The sequence below is a fragment of the Pelecanus crispus genome, chromosome 2, assembly GCF_030463565.1.
Source record: "Pelecanus crispus isolate bPelCri1 chromosome 2, bPelCri1.pri, whole genome shotgun sequence".
Classification (NCBI taxonomy): Eukaryota; Metazoa; Chordata; class Aves; order Pelecaniformes; family Pelecanidae; genus Pelecanus; species Pelecanus crispus.
Genome location: NC_134644.1, coordinates 5,138,717 through 5,164,917, shown reverse-complemented (window position 1 = coordinate 5,164,917; position 26,201 = coordinate 5,138,717). Strand labels below are relative to the sequence as shown.

General features: G+C 39.8%; 1 protein-coding gene across 1 annotated transcript in view; it reads left to right on the top strand.

Moving 5' to 3' along the window:
* The window catches only part of MINDY4 (MINDY lysine 48 deubiquitinase 4), an 80,340-nt gene that overhangs the window by 8,926 nt on the left and 45,213 nt on the right, over positions 1 to 26,201 (top strand). Inside the window, exons 5-9 of the mRNA XM_075706151.1 lie at positions 867 to 1,285; positions 18,778 to 18,836; positions 19,187 to 19,314; positions 20,414 to 20,530; positions 24,064 to 24,152. Coding sequence (XP_075562266.1) covers positions 867 to 1,285; positions 18,778 to 18,836; positions 19,187 to 19,314; positions 20,414 to 20,530; positions 24,064 to 24,152 — 812 coding nt within the window. The remainder of the gene's footprint in view (positions 1 to 866; positions 1,286 to 18,777; positions 18,837 to 19,186; positions 19,315 to 20,413; positions 20,531 to 24,063; positions 24,153 to 26,201) is intronic.

The window sequence follows — 26,201 nt, the reverse complement described above, 5'->3', positions numbered from 1 at the left end:
CTGCATGTCTGTGATCTTAAGTTACAGAGTTTCTTTATAAATTTTTTCCATTCTTGCTATCTCTTGAGGGATGAGATTTTGCATTTTCCTTGGAAAATTGCTTTTTTTACCTTAGCAGTTTCTACAGCTTTGAAAGATTTTTAATCATGGGTATTTGTTTTACTCGGGTATTTGTTTTACTCAGGTTTTTGCAAAACCCCACATTTAATCAGTAGCAGTTTGGAACTGAAAATTATTTTCAGTTAGAAATATGTTTCTAAATTGGTCCAATCAGACCATATTCCATCAGTAAGTGTTTTCAAAACACAGTTCTAAAATTCTTGCCTCTTTTTTTTTTTTTTTTTCCTTCATGCTGCTTTTATATAGACAGGACGTTTCCCTGTGTAAAATTAGGCTTGTAATAATGAGAAATTCAAATAATTTAAACATATCATTTAGATAATACTGAAGAGAATATGGAAGTTAAATGAATTAGTTGGATTATTCTGAATATCTCTGATTTGGAAATAAAGACTTGATACCTGTAGTGGTCAGTCTTTCCAGTAAATTGTCTTATATATCTTGGTTTCCTGAGTTGGGTACAATCCCCAAATTAAGCTTTCAGAGGTATTTTGATTATGTTCTTAGGTAAAAAAAAGCAGCTTTTAATGGTATATAGCATCTTTAATACTGTTCAGATTTTAAATAAAAGTGTATGTCTGTCTTATTATCAAATTTTTAAAAATCTGATTTACTATATGACCTGATTTCTAATAATAAACAAATTGCTTAGCCCAGAAATTAGTGATAGAGCTTTCCTTTGCTTTTCATGTTTATTTAAAGAGGCTCAAATTTTAATCTATGGTTTTAATGACACTTATTTCTAGGATCTGCAAAAAAGGAGGCTTTCAAAACGATCCACTAGCATAAGCAGCACAGCACAGTTCAAGGGTGAAGAACATGAAGAAAATGACCTGTGTGTCCCAAGTACTGATTTTCAAGAAAGCAAAGGATTTTCAACACAAGTAAATATGGAGTTTGCTTCAAAGACTATGTCAAGCTCACAGACAAGTTCAGCCTCTGAAAAACTAAGAAACGTCCCCAAAGATACAGATGACTCTTTTGCCAGACTGCTGTCTGAAAGAGAGAGGACCAAGACAGAAGAAAGAAAATTGGTTCCAAGCTTTGGTACAGACAGCAATGAAAAAAGCCTTAAAGTGAGTGCCCCTCACAGACATTCAGGTGCTGGAAGAGAGAAGAGAGAAAGATCCCTCAAGAAAAATGAGAGTCGGTTATCAGGCCACAGGTAAGAATATTTGTAAGAATATTATACTAAAATGTTGAGGAAATCTGATGGAGGACTAGGAGTGACTGAGATACGCCTTCTGATTTCATTGAGGGGAAGTAGCTGGAAGAGGTGAAGATACTGAGAGGCAGAGAAGTTTTAAGATTTAACTTACTAACTTTAGACATCCCAAACCACTCAAGACTCCTTTCTTGGTCAGTGGAGAGACCCTGCAGGTGCTGGTTTTTCTTTACTGCTTCAAAATGGAGCCAGTTACTAGTTCAGACTTAGACCACTTAGACATCTAAGCACTACAGGTGACTGTGACCTGTGAAGGTCATCTACAGTGTTCCATGGAGACATTGCTCACTCCTTAGGAAACAGTGTTCATTACCTCTAAATATGGCAGTAGTATATCCAGAAAACCTCAGAGGATAAAATTAAGGAATACCAGCCAAGTGCATATATATGTCTACATGGTTCAGTGCAGTGCTGTGTTGAGATATCCAAGCCATGCCCAAACAGGCTGGTTTAGCTACCAGCACAGTGCTGTACCATGTAGAGACACTGTGGTGTGTCTTGGAAGCAGGATAGCTCATGTCATTGCAGAGTTCAGGCTAAGCCCAATTAGCATCCCCATGCACAATGATGCTGCAGCCACACAGCTACTGTGTCTCAAAGTATTTTACTCAAAAGTTAGCTCAGATTGTTTTTTATTGTGCTACGTTGCTTTACATTGATATAAAAGGTTTAGAAGAGCCTCCTTCTGTGAGCTCCAAATATGTATTTTTGTCTTTTCTCTGTCTTAAACTCTTAGTTGATCTTTTTTTGATTTTTTTTTTTTTCTGTGCAGAATTTGAGAAGAGTGGGAGGCATGGGATTTTGTTTATTTGGGTATTGCTAAAGCAGTAGGACCCAGACTGCCACATTTCAAAGCTGGCTTCGTAGTGGGGCTGTGACTTGGCTTGCGTTTTGAAATGCTTCAGGTTGAGTCGTCCGTGAGAGTTCAACCAGTCTGGAATTCTGAACTCCTGAAGATGCTCTAGGTTTGAGCAGTGCAGGGCCACTGTGCCATGGCTGTGAGTATATAAATTCTGCATAATAAAAACTGCTGCCTCATTATCTAGCACTTCTTGTCAGCAGCTCTCAAACAACTTTAAGCAGGGTGTGAGTATCACTCTGCCCATACTACAGATGGGAAAACTGAAGCAGAGAAACATGCTGCATGCTACAGGTCACAGAACATGTTAATACTAAAGTCATGCAGAGGTCTTAAGCACCCTGAGTGCTGGTCTTGTGATGCACACCTAGTGCTAGAGGTGACTGTGTGTTATAATTGGTAGAAACTTTTTTGAGTTTATGTCAGCTGCTGCTGTACAAACTAAGGCACACGCCATTATCTCCTTCTGCGGGCCATGAAGTGGTATTTCTGTTTTACTAAATTTAGCAGCAGCCAGGTTTGCTGCTTTTTTTAAGTGCTGAAAAACCTCATTAATATGCTAAAACTGCAACCACAGGTTTTTTTAATTATTATTACTATTTTGTTTTCCTATTTAATTTCTTATAAATCTTGAGACACAGTGTGTTGAGGCCGTGTTGAGATCATGAGGAAACAATGATATATTAGATCTCTTCACATTTATGGTAGGTGCTGTGGGAGTCAACAAACTGGGGATCTACTGGGTCTGCAAATGGGCCAGAAGCCGCAAATGGGCCAGGAGTGGCACTTGCTTCCTGTCTGGAACCAAAAAGCAACTGAAAATAGCCGCCAGCATTATGCAGTTATTTGCCTGTGTTAGCTAACTTCATTTGTAAAAGATTATTGAGTAACATGCCAAAGTACTACAGTCTTTTAAGTCTTAAAATCCACAAGAGGTCAGATCTCCATTATGTACTGTACTGAAAAGATGAGCTGTGTCAGGTAACAGCTGAACCCACACAATACAAGTCCAACTGTTGCTGAACTGCTGTGCCTGCAGATCCATCTTTGATATTCTGCTTCCAGAAGGATTTATTAAGTCTTGCATGACTCTGTGTGAATGCAGAGAGCCAGCTCCTACGTCAGTGTGGAAGCAGAAGCAACGGGGTCTGACTCCATACAACTCTTGTTTCATACAGCTTGACAGAGCGTGTAAGGTAGTGCTAACCCATCACTTCATCCTTTCCAGTTTCAGGATGGTTTAATACTTCACGCTCAGCATTAACTGAGGTAGAGCATACAGCTTCAATGGGCTTTTGACAGCTCCCCAACAAAGCTGAGAAGAGTAAGTGTATTCCTGGTATTTGGTAATATATAATACATTATTTATGAGTGTCCAAGGCATGTTGGACTGGATAAAATTCTTTGGGAAGACTGTCTGACCAAGAAATCTCTTGTAGTAACTTCACTCAGCTGTAGTTGGACGTGCCGACACTTCCTAACCTTATGCAGTAATTGTGGAGAGAGCAGAAAAGGAGAAGGTGGACTGAACGGGGACTGCCCCAGTGCACCATTTTGTGCAATGTACTGCGGGACTGTGCTCCATTGCTGTAGTAAGTGGTTTGAAATCGTTTCCTTCCTTCAGAGGAGTGGTTTGGTTTCAGCAAGAACAGAAGAGGGAGCTCTTTCCTAAGCAGAGTCCACGTAATCTGTTTCCAGTGCAAAACGGGGACATTCCTGCCAGATGATTTGAGTTAAAGCCAGTAGAGCATTTGAATTCATGCCGAGCTCTGAGCTCCTGAAAACTCTCACTGAAATGAGTAGGACTGCTGATACTTTCTGAAGTTAAGTGGAAGTAACAGAGAGTGGAAGTGAGACTCCAAATAAACATCGACCATTACAATATAAGGCCTAGCTTTTGCGAGACACTTATATCCCTTTGGCCAAATCCTGCAGTGTTTGAGAGCCTTTCAGGATTTGGCCAGAGTGCTTGAGCATTTTGAGGCATGAAAAATTACAGTGTAGGAGCGGATATTTGTTTGGATCCTCTTCCATTCTCTGTTGCTGCTACCTGATGCCTCTGACATAAATGCTAATCCAAGTATTTAGATGAGTAGCTGAACAATCTATATAGGATTAACCACAGCTAGTTCATTCACAGGCATCTGCAATTCTGTTTTTGTTTCCCATAGAAAACTAAAGACATAGAAATCTTACTTTTCCTTCTGTTTGCTGTACTTTTTCATTCTCTCTTCTCATATGCAAAAAATGCTATTACTGTGTACAGGCTGCAAGCAGTCATTGTCTACATCTGAGAAAAAAAGAAACAAAACCACCGCCATGCTTCAAAAGACAAGCTGGATGTTATTGAGTAAATGCTTACAAACAGAGGGGGCAGAAATACCTAGCTATAAAAATATCCTGGGGAAATACAGATCCACGGTATTTTCACTCACACGTTTTAATGAAAGAAATGATCGTGCCTTTTTTTCATCAGCTATCTAATTCTTAGCTACTGTATGAAGTGGGTGCGGCAAGGTAGCTGTGTTGAGAGGCCAGATTTGTGACTTGATATTTCAGTGTTACAGTGTCAACATGAAATTAGACCTCTGAGTATCATATTTCACATAAAAGTTTGTCATTAAGAATTGGAGGTTCTGTCTTTGTTCACATAGATACCATTTTGCTATCTTGACAGTGAGGAGGCATTTGGATTTCTGTGGCCACCCAAATTAAATGCTTAGTTGCAAGAGGGCTCTGTAATTCTAGAGTGAGTACTCAGTTTTCCAAAAGGACAGACCAACACACACAGCACAGATAGGAAAAAAAAAAATGCAAATTCATTTATTTGCATTGCTACTGCTGCAATTCCTTGTTTCTTTTTAGGAAAATGAAATCAAGTTAGTGAATCAATCAAATGGAGACTAATCATACAGATGTAGTCTTTGCTTGTTTGTTGAACTGCTACTGCTGAGAGCATCTGCTTTCAAATTCAGGTAACTCCAGTGATGGTTTAAAAAGCCAGTGCTTAACTGCAGTTATTACCTAATTGCTTATAACTGTAATAAAATGCTGACACTTAATAGGAAACAGCTTGTTATTTTTTCAGTATACTCCGGACTTGATGTTGATCCTCTTGCAGACATATTGTCATTACATAATGAGTTTGCTGCATTCATTTAATCACAGAAGGGTAGAGGTGAAGAACAATTCATTGACCTGCATCTTCATTTATCTGCATAGTACCTGGCAGTACGATGTCTGAACTCTTCCCAGAAAAGGGAGAATAATGATCGCAAAGAATTAGAGCAGAAGGATTATTTTCTTCCTTTTAATACAGGGGGTACAGAAATTTTTGTTCTGTTGGGTCAATGATAGTTCTCTATGTCATGATTGTATTCTTTTACATGTCACTAGGAGTTATTCCGTAAGGTATAATATGCTGTAGAGTTTCTATACCTACTCAGATGTAATTGTGAACACAATCTATATGCCTTTTTTTTTTTCGAATTCCTTTATTTTTAATTAATCCAGAAAAAAAGCAATAAATAGGTGGCAGCAAATCTTCATGTATCGTCAGCTGTAAGCAAACAGCAGCTAATTTAATTTCTCAATGCATAGAATCATAGAATCATAGAATACCAGGTTGGAAGGGACCTCAAGGATCATCTGGTCGACCCTTTCTTGGCAAAAGCACGGTCTAGAGAAGATGGCCCAGCACCCTGTCCAGGTGAATCTTAAAAGTGTCCAGTGTTGGGGAATCCACCACTTCCCTGGGCAGATTATTCCAATGGCTAACTGTTCTCATTGTGAAAAATTTTTCTTTTGTGTCCAATCAGAATCTCCCCAGGAGTAACTTGTACCCATTGCCCCTCATCTTTTCCATCTGACTCCTTGTAAAAAGGGAGTCTCCATCTTTGTAGCCACCCTTTAAATATTAGAACAAGGTGATAAGGTGTCCCCTAAGCCTGCTTTTCTCAAGGCTGAACAAAGCCAGTTCTCTCAGCCTTTCCTCATATGGCAGGCTTCCCAGTCCTTTGATCATCTCTGTGGCCCTTCTCTGGACACTCTCCAGCCTGTCCACATCTTTTTTGTATAGCAGGGACCAAAACTGAACACAGTATTCCAGGTGTGGCCTGGCAAACGCTGACTAGAGTGGGATAATGACTTCCTTATCTCTGCTGGTGATGCCCTTGATGCAACCCAGCACCCTGTTGGCTTTCTTTGCCACAGCAGCACACTGGTCTGTTCATATTGAGCTTATTGTCCACCAGGACCCCCAGGTCCCTTTCAGCAGAAGCTGCTCCTCAGCTGGGTAGATCCCAGCCTGTGCTGCACTCCTGGATTATGTTTTCCCAGGTGCAAGACCTCATATTTGTCTTTGTTGAACTTCTTAAGGTTCTTGTTAGCCCACTCTTCCAGGCTATCCAGGTCTTCCTGCAGGGTGGCTCTCCCTTCTGAAGTGCCCACTTCCCCACTCAGTTTGGTATCATCGGCAAATTTCATCAGGGCACAATTTGTGATATTAAACAGCGTTGGGCCCAATATCAATCCCTGGGGGACCCCACTTGTGACAGGTTGCCAGCTTGAAAAGGAGCTATTTACGACCACCCTCTGGGTGCAGCATCTTGTTTTGTTTGTCGTACCATATATCATAGAATCATAGAATCGTTTAGGTTGGAAAAGACCTTTAAGATCATATATATAGATATATATATATATGTTGTGTTGGTAATGGTAACCATGTTGGTCCTTGGAAGCTATAGGTACAGGAAGTTATTATAAGGACAGTATTTCAGTCTGAGTTTTAAATTTAACTTTCTCAGGAATTGGATGTCTGACTTTTTATATTCCATGGCTTTAGCTTTTAATATATAGATATAATAGCTTTTTTAGGTATAATGCTTCAGTGGCCACAGTGCATTTCTTCTCTGCCTAAACTATGTAATAGTAGTACAAGCATGAACATATGAAGAAAATAAGGAAAGGTAAAGGATTGCTTTGACAGAGAAATCATGCAGCAGGAATAGTTAAGAGTGAGTCAGTTGCTGATTCTTTCCTATGTGACTTTGTCATGCAAAGGTAGATTGTTGATGAGTTTTCTTGTTGTATAAGCTAATACAATATATACAGCACTCATATTACTGTAGAACCTTCCATTTTAAGGAAATGAAAAATGTTTCTCCAAGAACATACAGAGACAAACACATAATCCAGTATTTGTATATTGATACCAAACTACACACACGTGTATACAGAATTATGTCAATAATTGCTCTGTGCTCCTTCATAGCAATTTCGTTTAACTTAACAAATTAAAAATGACATTTATGCCTCAGTGCCACTTCAGTGGAGAATTTGAAACCCCTTCTGTCCTTTCAGGTCATTTTGATGCTGTTGTTTATAGTTCATTCTCAAAGGAATATTTCTCACTGTTCTCCTTTTTGTTGAGTCCTTGTTCCCCTCAGTAGCATTAGTTGTGTGCAAGGCACAAGCAAAATGTGGATGACTCACTACTTTTTAATTTTTTTTATTTTGAGATTTTCAAAGGAATAAAAAATTACGTTTAAAAATACACAATTCAAGCGAATGATCCAAGATTCCAACTAAAAAGTTGCCATATCTGTAGTTATGATTGTGTTAAAAAGTTGCAAGTTCTGCAGGAACTTGGGAGAGACGATGTTGAAGGAACATATTCAGATCAAAGGTAGCAAAGTATTAAAGACTTTCCTGAGTCTTTTAACCTGGGCAGTGCCTTGAATGGCAGTGAGGAAAGGTTCTGTGCCGCCTTTAATATCTTGAGGTGGGGCCAACCCTCCTTTGAGCCAGGGGGGTTGGGCCAGATGAGCTCCAGAGGTCCCTTCCAACCTCAACCATTCTGTGATTCTGTGATTCTCCTTAATGCTGAATCCGCTATGAGAAGGAAGTATTTGTCACTAAACTGAGCACACAGAATAAAGAATGATGGTCTATAGTGGAAAGGAATTCATGATCTTTAGGAACTGTAAAAAAATGAATAGCTGTTGAAGTTGATGCCTGATCTGGGATTAAAATCTTTCTATTGCTTTTCCAGAAAACCCATGCTGAAAAATGAGTTATTTGGGAAGAATAAATGGTGTTAGAAGGTCAAGATTTCCCCATGTTTCGTGGCTTGAGCAAACAAAATTTGGGAAAGGCAAGCAAACCACTTCATAGCAGCTGAGAAACAGCTCTTTTGTCACAGCTACAGAGACATACTACAGTTGTTGCTTATGCAGCCTCTGAAGTTGAAGTGGTCTCCTAATTTTCCATGCCCTTTAACTCTATCAATGTAAGGTGTGGTAGTGATACGGAAACCCTCTGGTTCTCAGCTGGATTGTTTCTAAATGAGTAAATCTGAGCTGTCCGGCTGTGTTCTGACTGGGCAGTTCTGCAGTGTAGTGGAACCACTTACGCTGAGTTAGATGGGCAGATATTATCTGTAGACCTCAGTTTCACTTCTGGTAGTTAAGAAGAAGAAGATACTGCAATGTGTGAAATTCTAGTTTTTGTTTATAAAGCCAACCATGCTCCCTCCCCCAATTCCAAAAAAAAATAGCATAGAAACTAGAATCAGACCAATGAAAGAAGAAAAAAGTGTAAAACAGGAATCAAAGATGCAAGGGAACAACAGGACTTAGCAACCAGGATCTGAAGTTAAGGCTATCTTGCCGATTTCATAGAAACTAAAAGGGAATAGCTATCAAAAAGGCAAAAAGAAATGGGAATACTGTTACATCAGAACAAAAATTTCCTCCTGCCATTAGTGAGCAAAAGGATACAGCAGTGGATCTCATTGTCCAAAGGCAGAGATCTATAGTACGGTTTCAGGAGCAGGGAAGATAATTGATTCTCCACTCATCCTTTCATTGTGAACAATCACCCTACTTATCCGATTGTTCTAATTGCATGTGCCATACCCTCCTTTGCCTTGCCATCAGTCCTGGCTACAAACTGAATGTGAGCTAGTGGTTTCCTTTCAGCAGTCTGCCAGTACAGATGGATATTTCAGACAGCAGGGACTGTTTTATGACTGTGTAGCTTGGCTTCAGATGCCTTTTCCAACCAAAACCTAAGTATCTCTGATGCACTTCATCTCCACCACCAGGAAAGCAAGTGCCAGTGACTCCAGAGCCAGAATTTCTCTTCCTGCAACAGTCTCTCAGCTGAGTTCGCCTTAGCTGGGCACTCTTTCGTGGTTCCCAAAATATCGCTCATTATTTGGTAATAAGCCCTTTTCTAGCAGTGCTCTGCATTCTAACACAAATAGGGTAGGATTAGTGAATTGCCATAGATACCAAGTTCCTTAGTGGAACATTAGTCATATTTCATAGAATCTTAGAAATTACAGATGGAAAAGACCTTTTAAGGTCATTTGTTTCTATGGCAGATTATTCATTACTATATATACATATTTGCTGTATTACTTTTTCCAGAGTTTTGTCTAGTCCAGTCTTAAATGACTCAAGTGACACCTCTCCCCTGAGCATATATTCCAGTGTCTAGCAGTCCTTAGTCTTAGGGTTTTTCCCCTTATATTCACATTGCATTTGCTTTTTTCTGCCCTGTTATCCATAGCTGAAGCTGGTTTTTGACTGATCTTTCTGTTCCTTGCTACATATTAACAGCCAGATAATATACATATAAACATATAAACATATACATACATATACATATACATATACATATACATATAAACAGCCAGACCGGTCATCCCCAGGGTACTCAGGCCCTTGAGCAAGAGGATAGGGATAGGGACCAGAATAGGGACCAGAATGGAGCCCTCATAGTCCAGGAGGAAGCAGTTAATGACCTGCTATGCCACCTGGACGCTCACAAGTCTATGGGGCCGGATGGGATCCACCCGAGAGTACTGAGGGAGCTGGCAGAGGAGCTTGCCAAGCCACTTTCCATCATCTATCAACAGTCCTGGTTAACAGGGGAGGTCCCTGATGACTGGAGGCTTGCCAATGTGACGCCCATCTACAAGAAGGGCCGGAAGGAGGACCCGGGGAACTACAGGCCTGTCAGCCTGACCTCGGTGCCGGGGAAGATTATGGAGAGGTTCATCTTGAGCGAACTCCACAGGCAAGTACAGGTCAACCAGGGGATCAGGCCCAGCCAGCATGGGTTCATGAAAGGCAGGTCCTGCTTGACCAACCTGATCTCCTTCTATGACCTGGTGACCCGCCTGGTAGATGATGGAAAGGCTGTGGATGTCATCTACCTCGACTTTAGCAAAGCTTTTGACACCGTCTCGCATAATATCCTCCTCGGGAAGCTGGCAGCTCACGGCTTAGACAGGCATACTCTTCGCTGGGTAAAGAACTGGTTGGGTGGCCGAGCCCAGAGAGTAGTGATAAATGGTGTTAAGTCCAGTTGGCGGCCGGTCATGAGCGGTGTTCCCCAGGGCTCTGTTTTAGGGCCAGTCTTGTTCAATATCTTTATCAATGATCTGGATGAGGGGATCGAGTGCACCCTCAGTAAGTTTGCAGACGACACCAAATTGGGTGGGAGTGTCGATCTGCTCGAGGGTAGGATGGCCCTGCAGAGGGACCTGGACAGGCTGGATCGATGGGCCGTGGCCAACTGTATGAGGTTCAACAAGGCCAAGTGCCGGGTCCTGCACTTCGGTCACAACAACCCCATGCAACGCTACAGGCTTGGGGAGGAGTGGCTGGAAAGCTGCCTGGCCGAAAAGGACCTGAGGGTGTTAGTAGATAGCCGGCTGAACATGAGCCAGCAGTGTGCCCAGGAGGCCAAGAAGGCCAACAGCATCCTGGCTTGTATCGGGAATGCTGTGGCCAGCAGGAGCAGGGAGGTGATTGTCCCCCTGTACTCGGCGCTGGTGAGGCCGCACCTGGAATACTGTGTCCAGTTTTGGGCCCCTCACTACAAGAAAGACATTGAGGTGCTGGAGCGTGTTCAGAGGCGGGCAACGAAGCTGGTGAAGGGTCTGGAGAACAAGTCTTATGAGGAGCGGCTGAGGGAACTGGGGTTGTTTAGCCTGGAAAAGAGGAGGCTGAGGGGAGACCTTATCGCTCTCTACAACTACCTGAAAGGAGGTTGTAGTGAGGTGGGTGTTGGTCTCTTCTCCCAAGTAGCTAGCGATAGGACAAGAGGAAATGGGCTTAAGCTGCGCCAGGGGAGGTTTAGACTGGAAATTAGGAAAAATTTCTTTACGGAAAGGGTGGTCAGGCATTGGAACAGGCTGCCCAGAGAGGTGGTGGAGTCACCATCCCTGGAGGCGTTTAAAAAACGGGTAGATGTGGCACTTCGGGATATGGTTTAGTCTGGTCTACCCTTGATTAGTCTAGAGTGGGCTTGGTAGTGTAGGTTAATGGTTGGACTGGATGATCTTAAAGGTCTTTTCCAACCTAGATGATTCTATGATTCTATGATTCTATATTCATCTCTGTTAAAATACTTCTAAATATTTTTCATGTTCCTTTAGGCATTTTTTGTCTAAAACTTTTATCATCTGCTTGTATTTTTTTCTTTCCTGCTCTGAAATTTTGTTGTTGTTTTTCTGTTAGGTTTTATTGATTTGTTTTATATTTCTTCCATGTATTTAAGGACTGCTCTTTGTCGCACCGTGACTCTCTCAATCTCACCTGCTGCTCATGACATGATTCTCAGCATTATAAAATCACATTAGCACAGTCATCACTGCAGTTTATCACAGGCATATGCCTTCTTACTTGCAGTTTCAAGCACATTAGATGGAAAATGCCTCCTCAGTGTTTTAGTGTGTTTTCCTCCAAAATGGCCTTTATAGTATAATTATGAGGTCAGTCTAATCTTTTGTGGTAAGGCATTATGTGTTACTATAGAAAAGGTACCTCCCTGCAACTCCCTGCATTTCTATGTGGGACTGACAAGGAGTGAATGGCTTTACTTTGCTTTCTGAACCACCTATGGCTTTCTTCATCCTGAATGGAGACCAGTACAGGTGAACCCATTGTGTTACTGAAAATTCCTGCCTTATTCCTTTCATACGTTCAAACAAAAAGTACCTGAAAATTCACTTTTATGGAGCTAGGACATCATTAGAGGAAAACAAAATACTAATCTTCTTCAAAGAAATCCTTGAAGTCCTTTGAAAATATATGCAAGTTTTTTGGTATTCTTTTAGATATCTGAGACTTTCAAAATAATATTTTGAAAGTGTTATGGTCCTTAAAGGATTAATATTCATGCGTTCTGTTATTAACAGGAATAAACGAGCTTATTTTCTATATGAGGACGAAGCCTATATCTGTCAGTTATACATGATTGAATGCCTAGAACTGCCAAGATCCTCTCACACATTTTTATCCTGCATCATTCCTGGCCACAAGCTGTGCTGATTTACATTAGAACATTGGCAGAGAATGTTGGCCATGAGTTTCTGAGCAAGTCCAGAGCAGGATTTGACATTCTCTCTGTCAGCATAAGCAACAAAGCAGAGCACAAGCAATTCAGGGGGTTTCTGGACTGCACTGATGATAACTTCCTGACACAGGTGATCAAGGAATTTTTTCCTGTGAGGGTGGAAACCTGGGAACAGATTGCTTAGGGAGTCTGTAGTGTCTCCGTCCTTGCGGATGCTCAAAACATGACTGGACATGGCCTTGAGCAACTTGCTGTAGTTGAATCTGCTCTGAGCAGAGGGTTGGACTAGGTGAGCTCCAGAGGTCACTTCCAACCTCAGCTATTCTGGGATTCTGAACTCCTGACAGAAATAAGAGAGCTGAAGCAGCTGCCCTCTTTTAAATATGGGCTATCACTGAAACAGGAAAATATAGTGCCTGATGAAGGTTAATATATGAATGTCAGATTTCATAAAGAATACTAATCAACATTCCAGTTTTAACTGTATTTTTAAAATAAAATTGAATTTCCAACTCAAAGGAAAAATAGTTCCAGCTAAGTTCTGTAATGTACATTATTTACCCAACAGTTATATTGGCTCCAGTCTTTTCTACTATGCATGTTGGTGTAAAAATAGGTTTTCTAGGAATAGTGAATTCTGTACTTTTTGCCCAGTGGGCTGTAATATTTCACTGTTACATACAAAATCGGTGTGTCAGATGAGATTGCTTAGTCTAAAATAATATCTGGCATTTTGGTACGTAATGAAGTTTTGATCCTGTGAGATGTTGAACAGTTCCTAAAAGTACTCATCACCTTGATAGCCTATTCTGTGAAATGAGGTCTGAGCTCAGATGGCCATATTGTTATAAACTAAAGCCTGTTTAAAATCAGTCAGAAAACCCCAGCTGATTTCAGTATATGCCAGCATACTCAGTGACATGCAGTGTGTATGAGCAATGTATGAGGAATTTGTTAAATTTTTCCCTCTATGAGAGGAAAAGGATGTATTGGGCAATGGTGGCATTTCTAGGAAATAGGAGTTTAGTCATAGGGCAACATTTCAGATAAAAGAACGGAAAGGAATGCAGAGTTGGAGCAGCCTAATAGTAAATTACCTTTGCATGTTTCCTTCCACCTTTGTGTGTTTGTGATCTGTGCATAGCACCAGGCATTGTCCTTAAGCCACACAAAGAAGCCATGGTGTCATCTCAAGCTTTCATCAGTGCTTCGGTGTGGCTTTGTAGGCAGGAAGCACAGTAAGAATAGTGCAGTCGGCACCTTCCCTGAGAGACTCAACAAACCCTCCTGGAGTGTGCTTAGCTGCCAGCTGGGGAATAAGTCTTTATTTGACTCTTGCAGTTGGCAATCAGAAGAATGTCTGTCAAACAAAATGGGGTCATCTTTGGGGAAAATGGATTTAACTAGCCGGTATACAAAAAGAGAGAGAGTGAGAGCTTGTAGTTGCCAAATCACTCAGTAGTGAAAACCTTCAAGTATCTGGAGTTGCATAACACCTCTTATAACATAATGCTTGGACCGGAAAAAAGAACCTAAAATAAAAGTAATAAACTATTGTGAGTTTTGTTTTGTGCCAATGGATTTATGGCATCAGAGACTTCGACACAACATCTGTGTGTGCTGCCATTTGCCCTTTTAGTATTTTTCCAGCACTCCATAGGAAGAAGCACTTTGCAATTACTGGAAATGACAAATGGCTTCTGTACCATTTCTTTATTTTTGGAAAGGACGTAAAACTGGAAAGGTCCAGCCCATTGCCTAAAATGCATTCAGTCAATCGAGAATTTGCCTTGTTCATGCAAACATAGAGGGACTCTAGATCTTCTCAGAAGTAAAGCAAGAACAGACAGTATGCAACCTATTTTGCTGGTGGAGCTTCACACCATTTCCTTTCACTGTGTCTACGTACGAGCATCGGGGGGAGCACGGTAGGAAGCAGCATAAGAAATTACCTGCTCCTTAAAAAACAAATCAGTTCTTTGCAGGTAGCACAAGGAATTTTTGTCCGCCTGTGTGTTACTCTCCCTAACCAGGTGGTAAAATCTCTCTCTGCAGTATGTGTGCTCACCAATAGGCTGTTATCTGCATTCACCTTTTTTTATAATCAAATGAGAACTATCCCACTCCTCAGCGTAAGCTTTTATCTTCTTCCAATTTAACACTTGATATTAGCTTCCAGGAAGATAATTTCTTTTGCTAAAATCTGTCAGGTTACAGTGGTTTGGACAGTTAAAAATCTAAGGTTTCTGACAGGAAGTGTAAGGCCATGAAATTTCCACATCCTTAAAAATAAATGGCCTAAAAGTTGAAGGCCAAAACCAGACAGAGTGGGTACTTTATGTATGACAAACAGAACGGAGGGTTGTATTTACCTCCGCTGATGTGAATTGATTGAGTGTTGAAGTCTGGGAACCCTTCACAGTGCTTTGCGTAGTGTCTCTTAGCTGGTGTCTTGTAAGCATCTTCATTTAACAGAATTTTAGCTCCCTTTTTTATTTTACTGATACTTGGTTATTTTGCTGGCAACTGTTTTGAGTTGCTGAATGTAATGGTCGGTTCCCACCAGTGATACTGTGCTCCTTGGAAATTCCAGTGTGGGGGTGTAGCACCGATGATAGAGTACAATATGGATAAAGGAGCTACACTTTTACTATAGTAAGTCTGGTTTTATAGCTGGAGATAAATATTCATTCATTGCCTGTGAGAGAGCATTCTGTTCAGGTGAGCCCAGCTCATCATGCAGGTCAAACCATCTTGTAGCTCCACCCATGATTATCATCATATTTTTTTCATATACAGACCTTCTCAGCAAAGATGTAGTTTTCTCCTGAATTGTCACTACAGTTAATTAAATTCAGCAGGACAAACACAGATTCGTGTGTGAGCTTATTAGAAATGACCCTTTCAATGACAAGGTTTTCATTTACCTTTTTTATATCTGTCAATGAGCCATCTGCTCGTGAATTAACTTTTCATACTGCTAATCTGCCAATCAAATCAAATCAGGTCTTAACTAAAAAGGAATTTTGGAGAAATTAAGTGTATGAGCTCTGTTACCTTTGTCCACCAGACTTGCAAGCATGGCAGAATTTATATTAGATCTTCTTGACAAGGTCTTTTTCCCATAGAAATATATTGCCTGGTATTGATTATGATAATTTCCTTTCCATTTTTGCAATTGCTTTTAATAATTCTGGTTCTATAATTTTGCCCCAAAGCAGTGGCAAGCTGCATCACATAGAACGGTCTTGTTTACCCTTTTGCAAATAATAACAGGGTCTTAATTTTTTTCTTACCTACTCTCCAGATCTTACTCACTATGCCAAGAATGTTGTATATGTCTGTGTATGGCATAACAGCACAGGACTGGGGGATTGCATTGTGACTTCTAAGCATCCTTCTGACACTAAATTATTATGTAGAAAAGTTGTATGTCCAGTAGGAAAGCTGTTGTACTCAGGCAGTGAAAGTAAGTTTTACCAACACAGTCATCTTAAAGGCACAGCTGATCAGTGTTTATTTTTTAAGCCCCTTTGTTTATTTGACCTCTTGTATGGTAGCATAAATAGGAAACAATGTAATGTACATGCGTTACTGTGCTGAGAAGTGCTTTCTCTGCGAGTTTAGCTGTTCTGCATAAATTCAGTTTTCTGCAATGCATGAAGACCAGATAGGAATGTTCAAATGTTTAGAGAAAGTCCTGTATAGTATGTTTATAATGAAACATATTTTCTTCCTGTCCCATTTTTCTGCCATGATGAATGACTTCCCCCTTCCTCAGTAGTCTAACTGTATGGTTTTACGAGTACAATAAATTTTCCTGGAGCAGTAACCATCTGCTGAAATGGAAATTGCAATAAATGTCATGCCAGTGTTTTGAGAAACACAAGTTCGCCTTAAGGAGGGAACCTACACCTGCAAAAATACCCCACTTAACCAGAAAACACCCTACATCAATCTTTGTGTCAGCACTTTCCTCAACTTGATGGGAATTTCCTTGTGCCTTAAGAATTCAAAGCACTTTGCATCTCGGGCTTGGTTCTTCCTGGAATGGGTGTAGAACCAAAATCTTTTAGACTTCCCAGAAATTAATAGTGTTATAAAAACTGGTGCTAGGTGAGCTATATATGAATTGTACCATAGTTGACTTTATTTGCATTTATATATCTTTTCAGATGAAACACTACCAAGGACAAGTGTTTGGGACAACAATGAATCAAGGGTGCTAATTTGATGTAGGGAGTGATCTACGTGCCTAAACGTAGGCTTATAGTGCGATTTGAGTCTCTCAGGTGTCCAAGACATCTAATGAAGCTGGGAGATATGATACAGTACCTATAGGAGACCCAAGCCCTTCTGAAGCAGCCGCTGAGGCCAGACAGGATGCCGTAACCTGTAGCTCTGCATTCTTAAGTGTTAAGAGCTCTGTTTTCGCAAAACTGGATCGAAATGGGTTGACCTAGGAAGAAACACATTATTTTCTAGGAAACAGGAGACAGTAGTGTGCAATCTCAGCCAAAACAGGAATGTGGATTGTGGTTATGTCTAAGTGCAGTTAAGTGACATGAGTACTTGGCTGAAAAACATTTTATTGGCAAATTTACTCTCATTGAGACCCTTTCCCTGAGCAGAAGAGATGAAAATACTAGCAAGTAGCTAGCAGAGGGAAATCTCAGCTGAAATTCAGTATTAGCAAAAAGCAAGGGGAGGTGTGATTGTATTTTAAAATATACCACAGTCAACTATATTAAACTCTGTATCACATTAAAAGTACTGTTATATTCAGTGAGAGCTCAATACTACTTATGCCACTATACAAATTAGCTCTCAGGCCTCTTATTTATATTGACCTGCTGGTCATTCTATTTCTTTTTACCTCAAGTCGCTAGTAACAAGGGTGATTCATTTCCATTCTGTCTTTTCTGAATTGTGGCCGTCCACATTTCCTTGCATAAATCCTTTAAAGTGCTTATAGAGAAAAAGAGAAGTGTTATTCTTTTCTTACAGTAACAAAGGCTATCAGTGAGAAAGGTGCCAAAATGGTTTTAAACTGGAAAAGTCCTGAGTATGATATGTCTGTGTTCTGGTTCTATTCATCTTTCACACACTGAAAAAGGAAATTAAGTTAATGGAAAGTATGTGATATGACAGCAGTTGTTGCTATAATAATATCGTGCATACAAAGAATGTTGCTGAGGAAATTATTCCATACTATTTTTGAAAGGACTGTCAGTGCAATACCTTTTTTCCAAAGCAAAGGCCAATGATGCAGTATTGCTCTTTTGAAAAAAAAAGGCCATCTTTTTGCAGTACTTATTGGAAACTTTTCCTTGGTTCTGAATTCATTTTGGTACGTTTTCAACAGGAAGAATAAACCCATCTCATCTCCAAAAATCTAACATTCTATTTAAGTTCTGACTTCACAGCCAAGCTTAAATGCTTAGTCCTTTTAGTAGTTTTTTATATGAATATTTAACTTGTTATTTATGTAATATACAATTAAATCACAGGGGCAGTTGAACAACTGCTATCTATTAGTGGATTAAAGAATTATGCTGGTAAAGGCAGCCAGTCTAACACCTATTCCCACTTACATTATTTGGATATTTCAAATAGTTTAATGACTAACTTGCATCTCATCCTGATCCCTGTCAGGGATGTAAATTTTATTTTATGTCCTGATCCTTCAGACTCAGAGGCAGGCACATATATGTGAATATCCTCACTTGAATTTCAAGGGAGTATAAAATCTGCCCCTGTATATGAGCTTACAGGACTTGACATGTACTGAAATCACACAAATTAAATGAAACTGAGGTTGAAACAGGACTGAAATCCTGAATCAATTGCAGCGGATTGCTCTGTGCTGGCTGCTTTTCCTGATGAACTCCTGAAGTTCAGCTTTCTTCCACTAAAAAAGTTTTTGCTCTAACACCATTTATTTTTTTATACAATAATGTTAGTGAGTCTGAGCACCTTTGTGTAGAACATTTTAAAAGCCAAAGGAGAAAGCCATTGAATATCTCACTCCACATACATCCCCCCCCCCCCCCCCCCCCCCCCCGTATATGTATATACACATACACAAAAAAAATTGTATCTTTGTGTGGGCATACTCCGTATTTCTTCTTGGTTATTCAAACAACTTTTCTCATTGAAAGTGAACATTTGGTCATTAATTTTTTGGTTAATTTTCATGTAGGAAGTCTCCAACATCCACTTGCTATAAAGAAGACCGAATGAAAGATGCCTTAGAATTAGGTAAGTTATGTCGAGCTTCAGTTTGGCTTTTACTATTGTATTCTTCAGAGCAGCTGTAATCAAATATGTATGAGTCGCTTCTTTTGTAACTCTTAGTTGATTCAGAGTAATTGCATTTGCTATTAACTTCTTGGGTAAGACTGTGTAAAGAAGTCATTAAGAACTAATCAAACAAAGGCTGGCTCATGCATTTTTTATCTGTCCTTTCTGGCCAAAACAATATTTCCTTTTTTATAAAGGTGGATGACAAGAAAGTGTTAATTGTCATATTGATGACCCCCTGGCACTGAGCCTGCTGGGGGAGGCATTTTTTTAATCCAAGACATTATAGGATTTTTTTTTTCTTTCAGTTGATGTTGAGGATGAAGAAACAATTGGAGAAGTTAATAAGAACCCGGATCTTTCAACACTGTATATGCTTCAAGTAGTATCAAAGGCAATTGATATTTCTCTTGCAAAAGTAAGACTAACTATGATGGTAAATACAAATAGATGTGTGAGAAGGTTATTTCAGTTAAGTTAGCCAAAGCTGCAGTGGATTGCTCTGTGTTGCATGTTTGTGTGCGTTTTAACATGCTGTATTAATTCCTGAGTATATTCCTTATCTGGTATTCACATGAAAAAGTAATGTAGGGATGCCTGTCCAAAATTCAGACAAATACCAGAAAGGCAGGCCAGAATGCATCAGCCCACTTAAAGCACAAATAATAGCTTTAATTAATGAAGCTTGTATTATTTTATTAATGCCTGTAGTCAGTTATTCGTGTGCTTATTCTCCAGTCCTTTAAATTCGCAGCAGTTCAGAACAAGTTTATTATTCCCCTATCACTGTTTCTCCCTTGCTTATCTTCTTTATTATGAGCAGAGATGGAACTGTTAAATACTTTTAATATTTTCCTTCCCATGCAGACGAGGGAAAAAAAACAGACAAAAGTTAATGAGGGTGTCTTCCAATTTCATTTCTAGATCAAAGAGTAACTGTACAAACACTGAGCAGTCTGTTCTTATTTACTCAGCTTTATTGTAGCATGACAGCAATTTCTTCAGTTTAGCTATTCCTGAATAGCAGTGGTCTGCAGTTGTTCAGGGCCGAGATCCGAATTTGGCATATGCTGATATGCCATCCGACATACAGCAGTCAAACATTTGAGTAACATTTATCTCCTACCAGCAACAGGCAAAACAGGCTGCCTTTTCTCTGTACTGTGTCCAGCAGGGTCCTTTTCTCCCTAATATAACCATTAGTAGGCATTGCTCTTGTAGCTGTTAAATTTAAGGCAATATTCTGTAATGCTTTCATGGGAAACTGTGCCCCAGATGATCTGCATAAACAGTTTCCTATGCTGAGCAGCACACAGTATTATGAGCTGAAGCAATATTGCAGGAAAAGGAAAAAATTGCTCCTTTTCATTTGAGTGTTGCTATTTACGGTATGTATAAAACAGAAAAGGGTGGTTATGGTGAGTTAGTCATTACCCTTCCACACTCCTCCTTTCTTTTCGACAAATTACTGCAAGAAAATGTACCTGTGTTTTGGATTTGGTTTTAAAATGAGAACTTTTTCTTTTTTTTTATAGGAATTAAAAAATCTTTTGTTTGGCTCTAGTCTTTGTTGCTTCAGTGAAGAATGGAAAATACAGAGTTTTACATTTAAAAACATACCACAGTTAAAATATGGCATTGTGCAAAAAAAGGTACTGTAAATTACTTCCTTAAAGTGATGTTTGCTTTTTACACTGAGATTACAAAGGCTATGTGTTTCAGCAGTAAAAAAAAAAGGTCTTCTAAAGACTATTCTCTTTCTTTAACTTCCCTGGTTACCACTGGGTGATGTCACCTTGTCAAGTCTTGTTAGGAGACTTGAGATGAATAGAGTATTTCTGAGGGAAACTTAAAGTAGCTACAGAAGGTGTGCACACGTGTGTGTGACGGTGAGTTATACGTAGGGAGGAAGACAAGGCACTTCAGCTGAAAGCTAGTGGTGGTAAAAGAATAAAAGAGCATAAATCAAGGGTGGAGTTAAAGAGAAAAAGGATATTTGGGGGCAATGTTTAACAAGTTTAAGATGGAGCTTGATCTGTGCCAAAATAGGGGGGACGTAGCAAGAATTGCCTGCGGTGCCTGGGAAATCACAAGGGGATTTTTGCCTCTTAAAGATATGGGGGTCATATGAAAAGGCTCATTCCTAAAATAAAAGGGAACAAATGCCCCTGCAGTGTCACTGGGGCTGGGACACTGGGACTGCTCGTGGGACCACCTCTTTTTCAGCCTTGTTTCTGTAATTCTGCACTGCAGCCACAAAATGCCAGCTCCTCCCTAAAACAAGGTTTTCATCAATTCCTAGGCATCATCTACCAAGTGGCTCTTTCTAAAATCTCCAGCAGGTCCCTGTGGTGACCAGAGCTGGTAAAACTACCATGCCATGACTCGGGTCAGCCTGGAAAGCATGTATCAAATCCATAGAAATTTTTGGTGCTACCAAAGATCTCTCTGGTCCAGGGCATTTAGTGGGAGACTCACTCATCTGGTGTCTATCTTGTCAACCTTGCCTGGGCACCTGACTTGCACACACTGCAGTGCTTCAGACTGTCCTTCTCCTCTGTATGCCAGATGCAGTTGGTCAGCCTGGTTTCTCAGCTGGCCGATGCGTAGACTCAGACCAGGGACCACACGCAGGGCACAGGATACGTAGCTGCCTCCAAAATCAAACAGATCCATCGTAAAAATGCATCCTCCTCAGCTGCAGCTTAATGTCTCTGCCCTGTCTCTTAATGTCTCTTTTGTCTCTGCCCTGTGACTCTGTACATATGCTTCTGGGATATCTACGCATCTCTTAAGAGCAAGGATCTGAGGACTTCAGTAAAGACTAGGGAAGGAGCGGACTCCTCTTTACAAAACACTCATCAAGCTTCTGCACTGATGCAGAAAATCTTTATCTGGCCTGAGAGAAATAGACCATTATGTACTATACAGAAATGAGAGGAGGAGAGGCTTTAGGGCAAAGACAATGGCTAATAAACATGTCATTAAGGTGTTTAATTCACTTACCTTGTCCAGCTAAATATTTCATTAGGCTGATGATCTCAGAAGAAAGCTGCTTATGTTTAAATAAAACCTAGCGGAAAAAAGATATTAAAAGTTAATTTAAACTCCAAAAGGAACCATGGCACTAATGGTCACTGGTCCACAGTAAATGTTACTTTGGTGTTTCCAGACCCTGCTGCTGAAGAAAGGATGTCTCATCACTTCTAGTGACTCACTGGCCATTAAATTCCCTACCATAAATTGCACAACAGGAAGGGTAGACTAGAGCATTTTGCTTAGATGTGTTTATTTCAGATTGTTAATATATTCCTGCTCACTTCCAAAATTCATTTCAGCTGAACAATTGTTTGATTCTCTCCTACGTTAACTTTCTGTGGTGCTACAAGAAGATATTTAGAATGGTTCCTTATGATTTTTTGACTGGGAGGCTTTCCCTGGTGGACTGAAATAAACCTTGTTTTTTTCCTTAATATATTTCAGACAATTCAGTCATTAGTTATGTAAGTAACTACAGAGAGGTAGTGTGTGTGCAATATCAATGAGAAAATGGAAGGTATCAATATCTAAGCTATTTTCTGATTACAGGACCTTTATTTTCTAGGTTGCATACTGTGCATACTGCATGTACCTGCGGGTCCCGTTCCCTTAGGCTAGATGCTGTACTTAGGACACCCTGAGAATTAAACTGATCACTTTGATCACATTGCTATTTGAAAACAGCAGTGCTGGCTGCACTTTTCATTCTCCTCCAGGGTTTTGAGAGGAGTTTGACAGATCGTAAACTGATTCATCACAGCCTGGTCATGATCTACAGAGGAAATTGGAAGTGCAATTGTAGCATATGACAGCAGTGCGATCCTGGGTTTATCTCATGCTGTGGAGGGTAACAACAGCGTAGACTTTGGCATCAGTTGAAATCAGAACACAGACTCTCCAGAAAACCTGCTGGGTGTTCCATAGTTTCTTATGCTCATTGTTTTGCTTACTTTACCTGGGTAGAGAAAGTTACCCTGATATGTCAGCCTATATGGGATGTTGGGTTAGCGAGGATCTGTGTTAAAGTAATGGACTTCCTAATGTTAAGAATGAGCCTGTTTCTGAGAATGGCAGCATGTGCTGCCAGACACATGGGACAGCATCTGTGGGATTTAATATGCTGAATCCTCTGTTAAGGTCCAGTAATTCCCAGTAATACCAATGTGATGTGTGGTATTGTGGTATCTGTGATTAGTCCTGCGTAGCCTGCTGTGTTCATGCATAGACGCTCCAGACAAATGATGACTTTTCTCTGTCTCCTCAGCAAACTGCTTGAGTAAATAATATGATACGAGGCACCTGGGAGAGAATTGAGTGACAAGGGAAGGAGTTATGCATTATGCTGCATGAAGTTTTCTAGACAAGAAGAGGGCATACAATTTGCTTTTGAGGACAACTTGTGCAGTGTCTCTGCCATATAGTTAACCCATAGGAATAGGTCTTGGTCATGCAATGGGATCAGGTGGGCTAGATGGCAGAGAATAAGCAAAGAGAAGGAAATACATTGCTACCACATCCCGCAGTCTTTCAAAACAGTTATAAATCTATTTTCCATAAAGTTTAAAGTTAATATGGTATTTGTTGGTATTGTGGTTTTTTCCCAATATTAATCGGTTGAAAGTTTCAAACTTGTTTGTTTTCATTCTTTTCCCCAGTGATATAGCTACCTGGTGCAGAGGACTATACATAAAACTGAAATCTTTGTTTAGTGATGTAAGTGGGAACTTGAGGGGAGGCATAGTGCTCAGAGGAGGTAAAAGAGCAAGGCTTGTTTTCACCCTTTGGAAAAGATTTGATTTCTGTCTGGAAATTAAGATAGACTGTGGCTCAGTAGGGGTCAGGAGATCTTTCATTTGTTGGCATAATCACAGAACAGATTTAAAAAAAAGAAGTGCCTTTGATGTTATGGATGTCTAGACATTTTCAGGAAAAATAGGTGGGAAACACAATACCAGTTAGTAACACTGATTTTCATTGGCTTGCAAAAAAATTAGACCAACAGAGCCCACTACAAAGTCATGGGTGGAAAGAGAGAGATGAAAGAATAGCTTAAGCCTGAGTGGAAGCACATGGCTTGCAAAAGTTTTCACCAGCATCAAACAGTACAAATTGTTTTGCTCATAGGGTGTCCCATTATTCCCCTCAGGGTGGCCCATGTGGAGTACTGGCTGCAGTTCAAGCTTGTGTCCTACAACAGCTTATCTTTGCAGACGGCAACAGGAATAAAGACACTCGGTAAGTCAGCAGTTCACATCAGAAATATTTTCCATACAGAAGTAAAAACCTTTTTTCTCTGCTGCAGCCACTCAGGAACCTTTTGAGTTTGAACTTACTGAACTTCTCTTTGTCTCTGAGAGAGAAAGAAAGCATATGATTTACTTGTATTTACTTCCCTTTCAACTGTAGGAATTTAGAGGTTGGTGTTTTATTTGTATGATTACTTGCTTGTGATTAACCCAAGAACCTCTAAAAAAATCCGACAGCTTGAATTGAGACCAGTGAAAATTATTTAACCTTGAGATCCCATGGAGATGTGATTTCAAAGAAAATGTAATCAAGGTTTGAAAGACCATTAAATTCATGCAGTTTTTGAGACTAAGAATTTCAGGGAGGGTGAAAAATTAAAGTTATAGCTATAATTTTTTTTTACTTGCTACTGTGTTTGATCTTTCACAGTTAAACTCCTTAATAGAATGTGAATTTAAATTCTGTGTGTGTATTTTCTACTTACTTTAAAGGAATATTGTTAAGTATTGCTTGTGTCAAGGAAAATTGCTTGGACTGCTATAATATTAACATATTTGTCACTTTGCTAAAGGAACAGAGCTTATTCAATGAAATGCTGGAAAATAATGTCTAAAAAAATTACTTTATTACCAGACTTCTTGTATTTGCCTTTTGTTTTCAAGAAGAAATTAAGTCCATTACAAAAGAAAAATTTCACAAAGCTTTCCTGTGCTTTATAGGTACAGTTTGTTGGATAGGGATAATGGTATTTTACTGGTTTACACTGCCACCACCTTGTGTTATTTGTGGGTGATACACTGACCTCAATTTAGTCAGAAGAAAAGCTTTCATGCTGAGATTTTTCTTGAACTTCATTACCTTACAATGTAAAAATGTTCATCATGTATAAAAATTTGGCCTTAAATATACACTTTTCTGCTTGGAACTGTTTAGGAAAGTGACAGGGTCTCTGTTGATTTTCCTTAGTTTTGTCTGACTGGCACTTAATGTAAATTCATTGTGTGGGCTGTTTTCATCAATAATGGAAAGAAACAGGCACCTGTAGAACATTATTATTTCTCTTCAACACCCAGGATGGGAAGTGACAGTTAATCAAAGGATTACCGAGCCCTAGGGGGTCCATACAGGTGCCTAGGTCCAGGAGTACTAGTGGGTAGGCAGTCCTGATACAAGACACCTGGTAAGCCATTAGAAATGTTGAAAACAAGGCTTAGAGTCTAAATACAATACTGAAAGTTTTACCATTACTACTGCTATTGCTGTTGCTAGTTATTATTGGCACTGATTACTTGTGGACCCCAAGACAAGGGCCAAATAAACAAGACACTATGAATTCATCGCTTGAAAATTGCCTGTTCCTTGAAGTCACTTAAAGGCAATTAGCATGGACTGATAAAGAGGTAGGGTCAGTGGTATAATACCTGTGCAGAGTGTAATGTTAAGTTAATTCTACAATGTTATGCAGTTTAGCTTTTTTTCTTCTTCTGTTCAGTTCTTTCAGTCTGTAATTCATATGAAGAGCCTGCTGTTCAGAGCACACTTTTAAAAAGTACAAAAATTAGCTAGCAAAACTTTGTTATTGTAATTCAGATTATAATGAGAGTCAACTTTTCAAGGCAGAATGAGGCTCTTGTCCACATGAAAGAAAAAGCTCAGAAACTTCCATGCAAGAAAATCAGTACATATTTAGTACCTATCAGTACATATTTATTTATGACCAGGAATCTTCACAGAATTCACCAAAGAATTATTTCTGGTTGTGAAAACCAAGAATTTGTTTCAGCTTGGAGGACAGACAGCCTTTGATCATTTGCTCCTTGGTCCTTTTGAGTCTCAGGTCATCCTTAGTGAAAATAGAGATACTAATTTTTTCCTCTTTCAACATGTTACAGCCATCGTAAATGTAATGTAAATGTCATAAAATTCCGTGGCACCCAAATAAGTGGATTGAGGCCAGATTGTTTAAACTATAAGTGTCCCAACTTATGACAGCTACAACCTACCCTGTTCACTTGGCAATATTTGCTTCTCCTGTTT